This window comes from Paralichthys olivaceus, chromosome 5 (assembly GCF_024713975.1).
Source record: "Paralichthys olivaceus isolate ysfri-2021 chromosome 5, ASM2471397v2, whole genome shotgun sequence".
Lineage (NCBI taxonomy): Eukaryota > Metazoa > Chordata > Actinopteri > Pleuronectiformes > Paralichthyidae > Paralichthys > Paralichthys olivaceus.
Window position 1 is genome coordinate 2,144,758 of NC_091097.1, and position 16,310 is coordinate 2,161,067.

General features: G+C 39.1%; 1 protein-coding gene across 1 annotated transcript in view; it reads left to right on the plus strand.

Moving 5' to 3' along the window:
• The first annotated feature begins 6,836 nt into the window (after window positions 1-6,836).
• The window catches only part of LOC109640376 (syntaxin-binding protein 4), a 64,546-nt gene continuing 55,072 nt past the window's right edge, over window positions 6,837-16,310 (plus strand). Inside the window, exon 1 of the mRNA XM_020104344.2 lies at window positions 6,837-7,194. Within this exon, the coding sequence (XP_019959903.1) occupies window positions 7,130-7,194 (65 nt within the window). The 5' untranslated portion in view covers window positions 6,837-7,129. The remainder of the gene's footprint in view (window positions 7,195-16,310) is intronic.

Consider the following 16,310-nt stretch of genomic DNA (forward strand, 5'->3'; position numbering starts at 1 on the left):
GTATGAAACATGTGGCTGAGGTCAAAGGGGCATTTGAAAGTGAGGAGGGGAGCAATCAGAGTGAAAGAGAAGGAAGATAATGGCCTGTTTTCAATCGAAACAAGATGAAAATGAATCCTTAAAAAAGGTAAATCTATTCCTTGGCTGTGGTTGTCCACTTGAACAATATCTCCTTCCTTACATCTTTTTATTCTTTTCAAGAGTACTAACTAACTATCTACTAACTACCTCATGGATTGGTATTACTGTAAGACTAGTGATTGTGTAAACCTTTCCTGCAGCACCACCATCAGGCAAAGTTTTGAACTTGCACCCAAAAGGTCAACAATGAACTTCCAGAGTCCGGTCTGTTTTTAGTTCTTTCTGTCCTATTTCTATCAGACATGTTCTACTGTACAAATATTTTAAACATTGACACATCTTTCCTTTATGTTCAAAACAGTTTCTTCTAATCACTGTTGTAAATATAATAATTTTGTTGATGTGTTCAGTTACATGCAGCATCTAGTTTGAATTTGGGTAATGTGGGACACCTGAGCTCCAGTCTGTGTATTTTACTTGGAATTGCATAAAAAGGTCAATGACTTTTGAGGATATAAATCTGTCATAAATAAGACAATGTTCCTTATTGTTATCAAATTATGTTTGGGAGGTATTCAAGAAACAAAATATGGTTTGAGTTGTTTGAAATGTGTTTGGGTTTTTATCAGTCCCACTTTAACGAACACGATTGACAATGTGGGACAGCATACTTTTGGGTAATCTGGAACAGTCACTTAAGTTCTCCAAATGCAGAAATATGCATTTCATGATTCCTGAAGTTAAAAAAAGATAAACTAAAGAGATGTAGCATATGGGCTGCAGTGTTCAGACTGGAGTTAATGGTAAATACAGTCTGTCCCTGTCTGTTTAAACTAATTGGTACATAATCAGTGAGCTCTCTAAGACAGAGATGGTCCAAGAAGCACAGAAGAGTCTGTCTCATGGTCTGCAGCCATTGGTTTCACCAAACATGTGGAGAAGACGATGGGTTGATCGATGATGATGATGGTCTCTCACCTGAGAAAAAAATCATCCCTTTGTCGTCCCAATAGAATGGTGGATTACTGAATGAATAAACTCTGATGTTATTGATGCCTGTTGTTGATTTTATTTTAATTGAATGTTTTAAATTAATTTAATAGTCTCTTTATTTAGGCTGGGGCTCTTATATATTTAATTAAATAAATGAATTCATGTTAATATATCTATGACATTTCTATGAACAATACACTTTTTTTTTTGTCTAGTAATTCTTGCAAAATGCTTTTTAAAAAATGGGAAATATTGACCTTGACATGCATAGAGCAAGGTTGGCTGGGACAGTTGTATTAGGCTTGGGTTAGAAAAAAGCCTAATACAACTGTCCCAGATTACAAAGTGACCGGTCCCAGATGATCAAATTAGGCAGAATTGTCTTTTTTGGCACAAAGAACACTAAAAGCTGTGTCATGTCTCCTCTGAGTATGATATCTCCATTCTTTCTTCTGGTGTGGTTAAAAACATCTGAAGGGTTACACAGAGGTATAATATGTTGATCTAATATGTAAAAATAAAATAAAAAATGTCCCGGATTAACTCAATTGACCGTATTGCACTTCTGTCCGTCCTGGGAGAGGGATCCCTCACGTGTGGATCTCTCTGAGGTTGGAGTTAGGGTTAGCCTCCTGAGCCACAGCGGCCTCTGTTTAAAGTGTCAACCTCTCAGTGAGCACAGTGCAGGGAAATAAATTCTTTTTCTTGAAGGATCTGATTTCCTTTTACACAGGGACACAGCTCTTCTTTTGACTTCTAATGTTTTAATCTAACATGTGATTTGATTATCCTCTGACTGTAGTCATTGCATTAGTCCGTTGTCATGGTGCATCATGACAAGCACTGCCTGCTGTGGATGAATATCAGACTCCCTACATAGTTATATTGTCCAGAAGAGGGCGATACATCACCGGCTACTGGTCTGCCCGGGCTGATTCCACTACTATGTCAATTCACCCAGAAGCTGCTGTAAAGCGTTGAGCGGCTGGGCTACAGGAGCCTGTAGACCGACCTGATTAACTCATGGAGGTGTGTGAACAGTCAGTAAATGTCCAGGTAACTTTGAAAACCTCAGGATTCCTCTACAGGGACAGGCAGAGCTGAGAAATCCGTCTCATTTTATTATGCCTATTATGAGTGTCAGCAGTACAGTAGGTTTGCATATGTATACACTTTATTAGGTACACTTAATGAATCCACCCGTCCTCCTCGTTGGGCCTGTTCATCACACATATCTAAAGGATTCATGTCACTTTCCTTTCTCTCCACACCTGAAAGAGCGCTCACAGTGCAACACAGCCACGCTGTAGAAATGAACTGTAGGATCAGAACAGGATGTCACTGTACACACAGAAAAATAAAGGTTCTAGCTGGAACCAAGAATAGTTCTATGGTAAAATGGTGCAGTGATGACATAGGAGAACCACAAAGAACCTGTCAGCAAGAGGTTCTTCACCAATCATCTCTGGTTTTTACAGAACCCCCAATGGTTCCTCAAGGAACCATCTTCTACATAAAAAGTGTTTTTGAAACTGTGATGACTATCAACAACCAGGGAGCATTCTGAAGAACCACTGTTCTTATGAGAGTACCACCTAATGTGTTTACTACTTATCATTTAGACTATTGGAAGTCACTTTGGAAAAACCACAGACAAAATAAACTACCTACCACACATTATACATTATATACAACATACTACACACATTATACATTATATACAACATACTACACACATTATACATTATATACAACATACTACACACATTATACATTATATACAACATACTACACACATTATACATTATATACAACATACTACACACATTATACATTATATACAACATACTACACACATTATACATTATATACTACACAGATTATACATTGTATACAACATACTACACACATTACACATTATATACAACATACTACACACATTATAGATTATATACAACATACTACACACATTATACATTATATACAACATACTACACACATTATACATTATATACTACACAGATTATACATTGTATACAACATACTACACACATTACACATTATACATTATATACTACACACATTATACATTATATACCACATACTACACACATTACACATTATACATTATATACTACACACATTATACATTGTATACAACATACTACACACATTACACATTATACATTATATACTACACACATTATACATTATATACAACATACTACACACATTATACATTATATACAACATACTACACACATTATACATTATATACCACACACATTATTCCTTTTATACCACACACACATTATAGATTATATACCACAGACATTATATACCTCACACATTATACATCTATACCACACAAACTATACATTATATACCACAGACATTATACAGGTCTGAGTGAGACAGAAAAGAAGCTGTGCCTATGGCTGGGTCAGTTTTTCCAAACAAGCCTTCATGATTTTGAGAGGTTCGGCTGAGAGTTGAGTGAGGGAAATGTGGTGAAATCTATGGCTGGTCCTTTTTCACTGAGACTTGTCCACTCATGGCTGATTAAAAACAAACTTCTCATAAGTTCTTCTACATTATTTGCTGTGTTTAATGTCTTCTCTCCACAAATTGCTCATTCATTGTGGGCGCCACTGGGTTTTTCTATAATATTGTAAAGTGGCAACCTGACTATGTAAATTTCTTTGAGATAATGTATGTCGTGATTTGACACAACTGAATTGCCGGAAATTTAGTAGACGCTACAATCCATCCATGTAATCCAACCCAGATTTTATTCAGTTCATTTTACCACCTAACACAGTCAGAGAAACTTCCTGAACTGAAAGGAGATATATATATATATATATACTTTATTATATTTTCTGGAGAAAAGGATCTCTGACACTTCCTGATGCCTGATAGATACCTGTACAGATACCTGAATAATACAAGTGTATTGGTTTAAGGTTCTTCAGCTCATATGAGTTTATATACTTTTTGGAAAAGTTAGAAATATAGATAACCGTCTGAAAGCCTATTAAATCAACTAACACCCTTCAGGCTGCAGCTGATAATATGTAACACTGCTGAATATGTATGAGTGCTCAGGTTCATGAGGTTTCTGTTGTTCATGAAACTCACTGCAGCTTCATATACTGCTGCTCTTAGTGGCTGGAATCCTAAACACTGAAATAAGGTTTATTGTGTCATATCATATTTAATAAAATAAAAACTGTAATGAAATTTGTGAGCTAAAATGAAGTCATGATTTTATTGTAAATTACTGCTGCTAATTTTTGTATTTTTACAAAATATTTTGGGGTCAGCTACAACTTTTGTTTTGCCAGTTCTTTTAAATTCTGTCACATCTGAGGCATATCTGAGTGTGTGTTTGTGTGTGTGTGTGTGTGTGTGTGTGTACATGCCAATCCTCCTGTTACCTTAATCTCACAGTGTAGCTCTGAGGTTAACGAGCCTCGGGCCAAGCATCAGCGACCTGACTCTGCGACTTGTATACGGCTGCAGATGGGATTGGGGACATGGCGCTGTGATCGTACATCTGCTATTATAGGAAGCCTAGACCAGCTAATCCAGTCAAATCCAACATGTCACTGCCTCAAACCTGTCAGCCAGACTAAAACTAGTAAACCTAAAACCATGCAGACGGCCTCAGTTTGGATTAGATTCCATATATCACCAAGACAAAATGCTCCTTATCTCACTTGATGTTGCTGATGTTGTCTTGATAGTTTATTTTTCAGTGTTGACGAAAGAGGCCTTATTACCTTATTTCCATGCAAGCATGGTCCCACCAGAACAAGAAAAAACTGATGAAATGAGTGTGATGAAAAAAAAGATAATCCACTTTGTAAAATATGTCAAATGTATCACTTTTGGAGGATTTTTACTTAAAATGTAATACATTTACATTTGTGTACCCAAAATAATTTAATGAATAATGTAATTACTTAAAGATGTTGAAATAAATTGGCTGAACCTCCCCCCAAATAGGAAAAAAACAGATGTTGATGATCAGAACAAACAATCAGCTTGTGCTCCATTTTAAAATATATAAAGTGTTTCAATGATCATCTGTACCACAGGGTAGTTTATTCAAATACCGTACACTCCATCTACGGCTTAAATGCCATATAAGTAAAGGTTATAATTTTCTGCCCATGTTAATGGAATCATTTTCTTGAGATCTTGAAATACAAACTTCTAGAATACTGAGATACAATATACATTTATAAAACCTAAATCAAAGCAGGAACTACTGCAGCGAGGTCAGATGTCACAGCCCGACAGTTCCAAGACACCTTTTCCACAAAGTATGCATTAAAAACATAAATGCTTTCCTTTGCATAATGTGGTGCCATTTAGTATATACGTGTAGTGAAGCAACTATCATAACCTTTTGTAAAGAATATGTGTAAGCTTTTCAGTAAACAACAAAGTGTTGCCTCACATATGATGAGGTCTGTATTTAGCACAATATCACAGAAAGTGATTGGGTTACAGGCCAGGTCCAGTGGCCCAGAGGTTTATTAATCTGTGTGTCACGGGAAACATTCAGATAATGTTGCATAATTATGAAGAAAAATGACTTCTCCACCATGTAAACTAAATATCTGCTCCACAGAGCGGGCTGGAGCAAGGGCCTGTTTAAGAACAGAGAGCTGGCAGAGCATTGAGGTTGCATAATAGGAGCAGCATTTCAGAATCACAAAACCTTTATTGTCATTAAAAACAAACCTATAAATAAAGAAAACAGAACGCCTAATAAAATAAATAACATAAATATATTTGACCCTAAAGTATAAAACTTAATATATTGGGATTTGGATTTGGAAAAAAGACTGAATGGGCTCAATAACGAGTTTTAATGATTTGTTATCCTCAGAGTTCATAGATTTGGGATAAAATACTGATTTCCAACTTGAAATTGTAACATTTAAAGGTCCAGTGTGTAAGATTTAGATGAAAGGGAACTATTGTCAGAAATTTCATGTAGAATAATCCTCATGATGTTTTCACTAGTTCATTTCATCTAAATTGTATGAATTGTAGTTTTCTTTACCCCAGAAAAGACCCTTTATATTTAAATACTTTATATTTACATGGAGGAGGTCCTCTCTACAGAGGCCGCCATGTTTTTTACATTAGTCCAGACTGAACAAACTAAACACCTTTTGAGTTTTTATGACAACTGAAGCTACCACAGGTTCTTTTTCATGTTTGGAAGGAGAGGGTGAGGTGAGGGGTGTTCAGCTGCAACATGACACTTCAACACTAGATATCAATAAATTCTACACACTGCACCTTTCATAATTTTTTGGGAGAAAAAAAATTGAATTCTGAGATTTAGGTTAGGATTCTGGATTTCCTCTCAGAAATAAATATTCTACTGGTTTTTCCTGATTGGACCCATGAATGCAGCCACACTGATCCAGGAATGAGCTGGATTTAAATTTACAGTAATTAGGAAAAACCACTGGAACACTTTCAAATTCAGTCTCAGAATTTGATAAGAATTCAAAAAATTGAATCAGGCTGTAAAGTCAGGATTTATACTCAGAATGTAAACTCTGAATTGTGACTGTGTCCACGTACAGTCCTCTTGTGTTTTTCTCTGCTTGGACCTTGACTACAGCGTCACTGATGGAGGACAGAGCTGCATGGTGATCTCAGCTTCACCTCTCCTGACACAGAGCGAGCACACACACACACACACACGCACGCACGCACGCACGCACACAGAGCCGTGGGTGGAGGGACGACACGGACACGTATCAACAGATGGACGTTTTAAAGTCGGTCAGCAGTAAACAGACCCACGTGTCGGCCGGAGCAGCACCGGGGCAGGCAGAGCGACCTGGTGCCGCGGAGCACGCACGGTCCGTCTCGGTGATGTGAGCGGGGATGAGCCCTGACACATCCGCGGAGTCAGCCTCTGTGCGCGGGGCGCTTCTGGGACGCGGCCACTTACAATCCGGTTGTGTGGAAAGTGTCGAGCAGCAGCAGAGTCCGAACACCTGGAACACATCTGGATAACATGTCTCTGCTCAAACAGCGGGGGAGGGAGCTCGAGCGTTTCGACGGACTGTCGCTCATCTACTGGTACGTGAAAAGTTCCTGCATCAGAGATCAGTGAGAGGGAATCATCACTGACACGACTGACGTGATGTTCATGTGTTCTTCCTTCTTCAAGCGTAATTTCCTTCCATCTGATGGAGGATGTAAGTGTGTGTGTGTGTGTGTGTGTGTGTGTGTGTGTGTGTGTGTGTGTGTGTGTGTGTGTGTTTGAGTTACAGTTCATTTAATTGTGGATTCTTTCTGCTACTGGCTCACAGAAACACTGTAGAATGTGCTCTCATGTTGTTTTTATTTGCCTGATTAAAAAGAAATAGTGAAAGATAAAATGACACTGCAAGAACGTCTTCAAATATCTCTTGCAGAAAGGAAATGTAAAACCCTGCACATTATATAAAGTCATGAGAACACTACATCGTCTGCACACTAAGGTGAACGTACACCGTTGGATTAAGTGGCATTTTTTAATCACATTGACAAAATAAGGTAATTAAACAGTGAAAATGACAGATGTATAATAATAAGAATTATTATTATTATCTTCATCACATCACACAGGATGATCTGAAATGCCAGAGAGTGGATATACAATTAGCATCTGCTAATCAACTGCCATGCTAATTGCTTCTGGTTGCGGAGAACACAGTGACTCCTGCAGATAACAATGGATCACAAAGGATCAGCTGTAATCGATGCAGTGGGGTGTAGGCAGTTTGAAGGGGACACTTTCATTTAGTGCTTGTGTTGTATGTCCAGAGGGGAGGAGTCAGTCAGCTGAATGTAGGTGCTGAGTGGACTGTTGAGGCCCGGTCAGAGGGGACCACTTAAAGGCGAGCTGAGGTGGTTCTCCCCATCTTTTTCCCCCAGCCGTCTCTCACACAAACAGCACCACCCTTAAAGTTTCCCTCATGATTCTCTCCTCCCAGAAGCTACCAGAGCTCTGGGACTACTTTCTGATTTACGTCTCGGGAGCCCTAGAGTTCAATCCTGACTGCAGAGACGTAGACCTGGGACTGTTTCCTCTCAGAATGAACCCCACCATTAAAAACAGGTAGGTGTGACACAGGGACACGCAGGGAGCAGAGGTTTGGAGCGATGCTGAACAATCTTCTGAGAAAGGGGCGCTGACTGGAGAGATCTCGGTTCGTCGAAGTCATCGGAAATCTGACTTTTTTTATGAGTTTACATGAAGTTCCTGAGTGAGAGGGTGGTTAAGACTTTCTTTTGTTTTTGAGTAGAACTTTAATAAGTTAGGGATTTGCAAATGGTGCGTAAGAAGTGACTGGTTGGCTTGGAAATCATTGTCAGCTTGGCTTATTCCAGAATTTTTGACAATGTAATGTGAACCATATGATTGATTCATTGATTGGCTGTTGATACTGAAGAGACCATTATTTATATAAATGTGTTTTTTTTATATACATATATTTTTGCCGTCATAATTCATCATTACAGAACAGGTTCACTGTCAGGGGTCTGGGGTTTCCTGACTCCAATATAAGTCTGACCGTGGTGTCCAAATGATTACCACTGATTTACAGATCAGCAGTTCAATTTGAGTTCAAGCTCAACAAATCTACTGTTATCCAGTCCTGTGACTGGTCTACATTCTAGTATGGATGTCATCAATATGACCGTGGTCACTGGTTTGGTTTGACAGCACCCTTAGTATCAAAGTGGTCTGAATATATGAGGCCATAAAAGACAGTTGTAATAATACCCTCTTTATAACCACTGCGTCCCTGGTGCACAGTAATGTGCTTGCAGCAATTCAGCAGATTATTGATGTCATTTCAGTTGAGGTTTTCCAGCTGCTGTGTGTGTGTTTAAGATTTGTAGAAATGACGACACATCATCCACTAACCAGTACCAACTAGTACTCATGTAATAATGTAGTGACTCCTGGCTTGACACGTCTAAATGTTGACGGGCATCACAGCTGCAACATGTCGTTTATTTAACTTCATTTGGTTCTTGTTTCATTATTCATCCTATTATGTTTAACCAGTGATTCATGGAGCATGAATCTCACAGTGCGTCTGCAGATCAAACAGGATGTTAAGGTAGTGGGACAGATGGTGCACCATTGCGAGCACTGTTCTTTTTCTGTCTCTGTCTCTTCCACTTCTATTTCACATTTTGCTTATGGTACTTGATGCTTGGCTTGACCAAACCACCAGGCCACTTTTGACCTTTTAATTAAGTTCAAATATGCTATAACACGATGGAAGGAGGGACTACAGTGTGCAGTAACGATAGGGTTGTTGTTGCATTGCTAATGGGCTAAGAGCAGCAGTCCATAAAAGCTGACCTATGTAACTGTCAGTGTCCTGCAACGCGGTGCAGACAAGCAGCCTCCCCCCCCCCCCCCTCTTCTCTGCTGCCAGGATCATTGTATCTTCTGAAAAAAGAGAGGGAACAAACTATGAATGAGATGTCAGCCACACACCTATAAATCTTTCAGGGAGAGAATCCAGGTCCCAGATACAACACAGCCATCATCCTTATGTGGGCCACCATGTATCACCACATTTCCGACTGAGCAAAATAAATACAGGGTGAGAGGCTTCCGTTGCCTCCTTGAAATGTGGAATGTTCTGAAATGGATAAAGAGACAGAGGGATGCAGTGCTGGAAGTGATAGAAAGAACACAACTTAGAAAAATGCATCATATCATGTATGATATACATCATATATGACCAACTAGCCAAGAACACATGTTGGACATCCTATTTCCTTAAGACCTGGTTACTGGTTGACAACATTGGTGGAAGTACTTCATTACACCAGATATTTTAGAAAATCTGTCCAGCACTCACTTCTACTTTAATGTTACACTGCTTTATTAGATTAGAAATGTTTCCTCGAGCTGCTGCCTCCTTCATCACACAAAATATTCTATGATAATGTAATTTAATGTAATATATCCTCATTGGTATTATCAGGTTCCCTTCTGGCATTAGGGTTCATATGAAATGTGCCACACAGGCGCTTTTGCTTTTTCTTTTGACACCAAATCCCAGTCCTGAACAATAATTATCTGCAAAAATTCTTAATCTTAATTTATTATTAATTATATGATCATATGCCATGTGATGATCTATATTTCTCCATACTGGTTATAGTGTAGTATGTTTCCTTTAGTATCTCTAGGTATATTAGATCATGGGGGGGGTTAGAAATCAATGAGCAGGTTATGGTTACACAGGATTCTATATAATGTTTATTATTGCATCACTGTGACATTGATTAGGAATGTCAGGAATGATTTTGTCTCACTATTGTTATTTACTTGTCTGGTTCTTTTGTCCATAAACATAAAATTGATTTTGGTTGGATATCAGAGCTGAAAAGATTGTCAATTGGTTATATGATATTTGACAGCAATACTGATCGTTGTTCTGAATAAAGTAATTGATAAAGTGATTTAAATTTAGTGATGAGCAGATTCCAGCTTCTCGATGTGAATATTTCTGTATCACAGTTAACTGTATATTTCTGGGTTTGGGACTTTTAGTCAGAAAGAACAAGACATTTGGGGACATCAAATTGAATTCCAGGAACTTGTAATTGGAAGATTTCACTACTTAGTAGTTTAAAGGGTTTATTGAGTTATTTAAGGGGAAAAAAATCAATGAATTGTGAAAGTAATTCTTAAATTCAACCCTTGTCCACACCGTCTTACTATGCTGTAACTTTTATAGCACTTAAAGTAAATTCCTAGTTGGTTTACGTTCATGGATTTAGAGTTCCTCAAGTTGACTTTTAATTGGAAGTGTTCCATAACAAATGGAAACCATTGGTTTTCTGGAAGATAGTGGAAAAACATACTATCATTCTTTCTCCAAACACTCAGGTAGCACATTGCTTTATGTTCGTGGTGTCCTTGACTCGGTTTTCCTGTGAAACTGACCACAGGCTGTGACAGTTTGGGCAAGTGTGACTGGATGCACTCTGACAGGTTATTTACTCCACTCCTGTCCTGTGGAATTCAGGCCCCTGGTGGCAGCAAACATCACTTTAGTTCTACTGTGACAGAGGAAAACAATGTGCTCTTGTTAAGTCACGTAGCCTTAGCATCTCTTACCTCCTTATGTGGGACACTGTTATGATGATCAAACAGCATGTCTTTTGTTCCCCTCCTGTTAAGTCAAGGTCAGTATTAAGGTTCTTAATAAATCTAATAATATGGTGTAAAACTTATCATTTTATTTTGAAAATGTTCTCTCTCTACCTTATCCAATTCGGGGCGGTCTTACTGACAGTATGGGAGTCCCGGAGGCTTAGGAAAGTCTTTACGAAATACGGGGAATTTAACCAGTTTTGTCTTGTTCAGGTGAATTTTCATGCATCATCTTCTTCTCCTTATTCTGTTCCTCCAAAACGTCACAGGCTCTTAACTGTTTCCTGCGTTTCCTGTGAGCACACACTTAAGCTGCTTTCAGACGTGCACTAAACTCCGGACATTCTCCAGAGGGGCTGTATGCGAGAACACAAATGTCCCAATGAGAGCCTACAGATGTGTCGTTGACGTTTCTAACACAGGATTAATGAAGAAACATAAAAAGACAAAAAGAATACAAATGTCTCAGAAGACACTGACAAAGACGATGCAGAGATTTCTGTGTGGTTGTGAACGCGGTTGACCAAAGAATCTCCTGCTACGGTGTCTCATGTGCGAAAGGAAATCATGAATGTATAGCTAAGCAACTTCCAGTGGACCTTTAGGCTTAAAACACAGTGTAAATGATCCCGTTTTGAGTTGAATATAAATGTCGGGGCTTGCGGACACTTGGGTGACACCACACAAGCAGTATGGAGGCATGTTATGTTTTTTCTGTCGTTTTAAAGCATAGGTCGCTGGTTACTTCAATTGTATCGGATTCGGCTGCAACGCTGTTTATACCTGAGACTTAGTGGACTCAAACACTTCACCCACCCCTCCATTAGCATTGTAGTCTCATTTTTCGGTGAACGATGCCTTTAAAGCTAGGGTTGGTAATCCTAGAAAGCTAGAACGAGCAGGCGATACTTTCAACCCCTTCGATCGGCCCTCTCATCAAAGCTGTACCTCCAAAGCACTGACTGACAATTAACGCTGACTTTTCTGCGCCTCGCTTGCTAACAGTGGTTCACATCTCCCGAGCTGAAGACTCCTGTCATCTGCTGTGAGAGCACGTGCAGGGTGCATGTCGGCAGGCAAGCTGGTTATTACAATCAGGTATGCTGGCAGTCGTGTTTATTACAGGTCCAACGAGAGCCACACACAGATTTTGTATTTATTAATGGCTACAAGGGCATGAAGAGGATTTCAACAAATAACATAAAGATTGTCTCAGAAACAAATTACTTACCCTCCCCTTTAATAGAGCAGCACAAATGTATGAATGACCTTAATCCACTGTGGATACTGAGGCAAACGTTAACCTATGATGCCAGAGAGATATGTTTACAATCTGCAATTTGTATTAATCTAACAGACAGTGTATCATTGAAGATGTAAACCATTACACCTTGTGACCTCCCCCTGTTGTGCACACCTGGAAACACGGTCTCTTCAATTCTGATCCTCTTTATCCTCAGTCAGACTGGATTAGGATCAGTGATGAACTTTTATCTTTAGGTCACTCCAGATTGTCAGAGGGGTTGAAGTCTGGGCTTTGGCTGGGGCCACTCGGTGACATCCGGAATCCTGTTCTAAAGCCGCTCGGTTGGGTGCCTTCGGTCACCCTGTGGAAAGGTTGAAACTATTTTTAAGTGGTGTCCTTGGGAGTGCTTTTCTTCCTTTAGGGATGTCTCTGTATTTGACTGCATAATCCTTGCTGCTAGAAATGTGATGCTTCAACCAATAGACTAATATGATGTAAGGGATCAGCACTATCGTTTTATAAACGTCTGTTGTATGGAATGGTCTTATCTCTTGAGTAGATTCACCCAAATCTGTAGAGGAATTTTCTGTTTCCTTTTCACGCGTTCAATTTTATTTGGCTTCAAAAATAATGTAGAACCTTGCGTTTTTGGACATTGACACTATACTTAATAAATTATAATGACAAAGTAAATACTGAAGGGAATGTTTTTGCAAATGTAAAAAATCAAGAGAGATACTTACATGAGTAATTTGTAGAAGCTCCTTTGGGAGCAGGTACACTTCGTCTTCTTGGGTAAGTCTCTCCAACCTTGACGCACCTAGATTTAGGCAGTTTATCCCATTCCTCCTGGCAGATCCTCTCAAGCTCCATCAGCTTGAATTGGAAGTGTCTGTGAATGTGATGTCTTTAGGTCTCTTCACAGATATTTAACGTAGAACTGGTCTGAGCTTTGATTGGGCCACTCAAGAGTCTTGTCCTGTTGACTCTGCAGTAGTCTTGGTTTGTTGGTTTCTTCAGGTCATTATCTTACTGTAGGGTAGCCTCAGTCTCAAGTCATGTTCAGTCAGGTATTCTTTAAGAACGTATCAGATTTTCTTCTTGCCACACATGACTGTCACAGAAGAAAAGCTCATTGTTTTAATATAAAAATAAAATCAAGCTTGTGTGAGTGACTGAAGATGACAGTCTGTGGTACTTATTCATCAGTGCTGTGGAAAAGATGCGTATATGGTGGATTCTTTATCACCTTCCTGTCAAAGGCCAGTCCTGCTAGATTTTGGTTTCAAGCCACAATGATGGATTCCAACCTTGGGAGTCTTCAATAATTTATCATTTTTTCATGTTTCCTCAGATATTTGCTTCAATACAGGGCTGTCTCAGAGTCCAAAGTCTTTGACTGCAATGCTTGATTCTTTCTGACATGCACTGTGAGTCTGATGATCACACTTGTGTCCTGATGAACAAGCGAAGGTCATTTTCATGACGATCAAAGGGATATGTTGATTTAAGAGTTATTCACTTAGACTTGTTGTAATAACTCAGGTCCTATTTCACTATAATGTTTTACGGAAATATAGCCAGATAGCTAGCTACCTATAGAAGTTTTAATTGCACCTACAAAGCTCTAATTGATCAGTTGTTTCACTAAACAGGGGAACAAGTCATAATTGAGAACACATAGATAGACATACTTTATTCATCCCCAAAGGGAAATTCTTGTGTTCCAGCAGTACAGACATGTGCAATAAGTACAATTCTTCTATATATATATATTTTTTTTTTTTTTTTTTACATAGAAGAGCAAGAGTTGTTCAGACAGAGCTAAATTGAGGCAAAGTTAAAAGTTAAAACAAAGGAGACTGGTTGACTGTTTCAGTAATCAAGAATCATAAGAACATAAAAACATAAGACAGTGCAAGAGTAGAAGTTGTACAGTGATGTGCATAAGAGACTAGCTACTATATACAGTCTGCAAGAATAACATCTACTGATACTGAATACCAGTCATTAGAATAGCAGCGAATAAATTAAATTTACAATGCAGATGGAATAGGAAACTAATGTAGTTGAGTTAAAAAGTCAGTTGTTACAATTGTTACAGGGAGTTATTATTAAACCTGATGGCAGATGGCAGGAATGACTTCCTGAATCTGTCCTTGTGACAGCGGAGTTGTCTGAGTCTATGTGAGAAAGGGCTCCTAATATATCAGTCTCCACAACATACTGGGAAAATATGCACTCGTAAGGCCCCCTTAAATATTTTCTCACCAGCTGACTTGAGCATGGCTGCCTTTTGTTCCGCGGTCTGTTTGGAAATCCAGACTGCTGGGGGGAAATGTTTTACGATGCACCTCAGCTCTGGCCTGTAACCCTCTCAACTCCTAATTATAATCTCCTGTGGTTGTCTCTTAGATTTAACAGACACTCTGAGACTCAGCTCCATTCTTCCTTGTCAGGTAAAATCAATGATCAGTAATGGGATTTCAATTTACCCCTTATCGACCACCCTTGTCCCCATTCCCTCTGGTGATGATCGATTTGCTGGAAATGACTTCATTGGGTTTGATTTTCTCTCCACATCCTGAAGCACAGTGCTGACTGGTTCCAGGGAAGTTTGGTAGTTGCTGATTTTTTCTCCTCTCCGTCTCAAACTATTGATGTTTCTGCTGTGTCTGTTTAGGAGTGTCAGAGGTGTCAGACACTTTTCTGTTTCTTCGTTACAAGTGAGAGGATGTTTGTGGGCTGCTGGTGTGTGCCCTAACAGCTGTAATTAGCTGAGATTGGCTCAGTGCCTTTAATGCAACTGAAGGCTAATTACGTGCTTATGGTGGTCCTGGCTCATGAATTACAGTGACCATTTCCTCCGTAGGATGTGGTAATTTCTGTTTTACCTGTTCTAGTTCCTTTATAATTATCACCTATTTCCAAAAACTGGGAATTATCATTCAAGATAGAAGTCCTGAAAAAATACATCTTTCCAACACAGTGCTCGCAGGGTTCAATATTTTGTAAAATCCCCTGATGTTGAGACTTTAACTTTAATCAGTGTTACCCTTCAGAAAGAAAAAACTGGATTCACAGCAACTTTCTGTATAGAGTTTGCATGTTCTCCCTGTCTCTGCGTGGGTTTTTTTTCCGGGACTCTTGGGATTATGACAGTGTGAATGGTTGTTTGTAGGTAAAGCTGCTTCAGACATGCACTGAACTTTGCCGATTCTCCGTATTTTCTCCAGAAGAGGTGCATGTGTGAATCCAAATGTCAGAGTGAGAGGCTTCGCAGTTTCCGCTGACTTTATCTGCCTGTGCTCCTTGAATAAAGAATCAGATGTGAGAACACAGCAAAAGCAACATCTCCCAGTGATAAGGGGTGACACAAACATAAAAAACACAGACAAAAAAGTCAAGAGCCGACACCATTGTCTGTGTGTTGTTAACAAAATCACGTGATCTAAGCAGTGGAGTTAATACGTCACTTCCTGTCTGAATAATATACAATAGGATGTTGGCCCTGCAATACGTTATACAGAGGGTCTACCCAGCCTCTTCCCCAATGTCAGCTGGGATTGACTCCATTGACTCTGTGGTCCTTCAAAAATAAGGAGTATAGGAAATGGATGGATGGATTGAATATCAATCATCATTTTCACCATGTCTGCTGCCTCATCAAATAATTATCAGGTGTTATTAAACAGCACTTAGCAGGGCATGCTTATAACAACGATGGCCGAAGTCTTCATGTTTGACTCTGAAAAAGAGGGAATTATTTAAAGG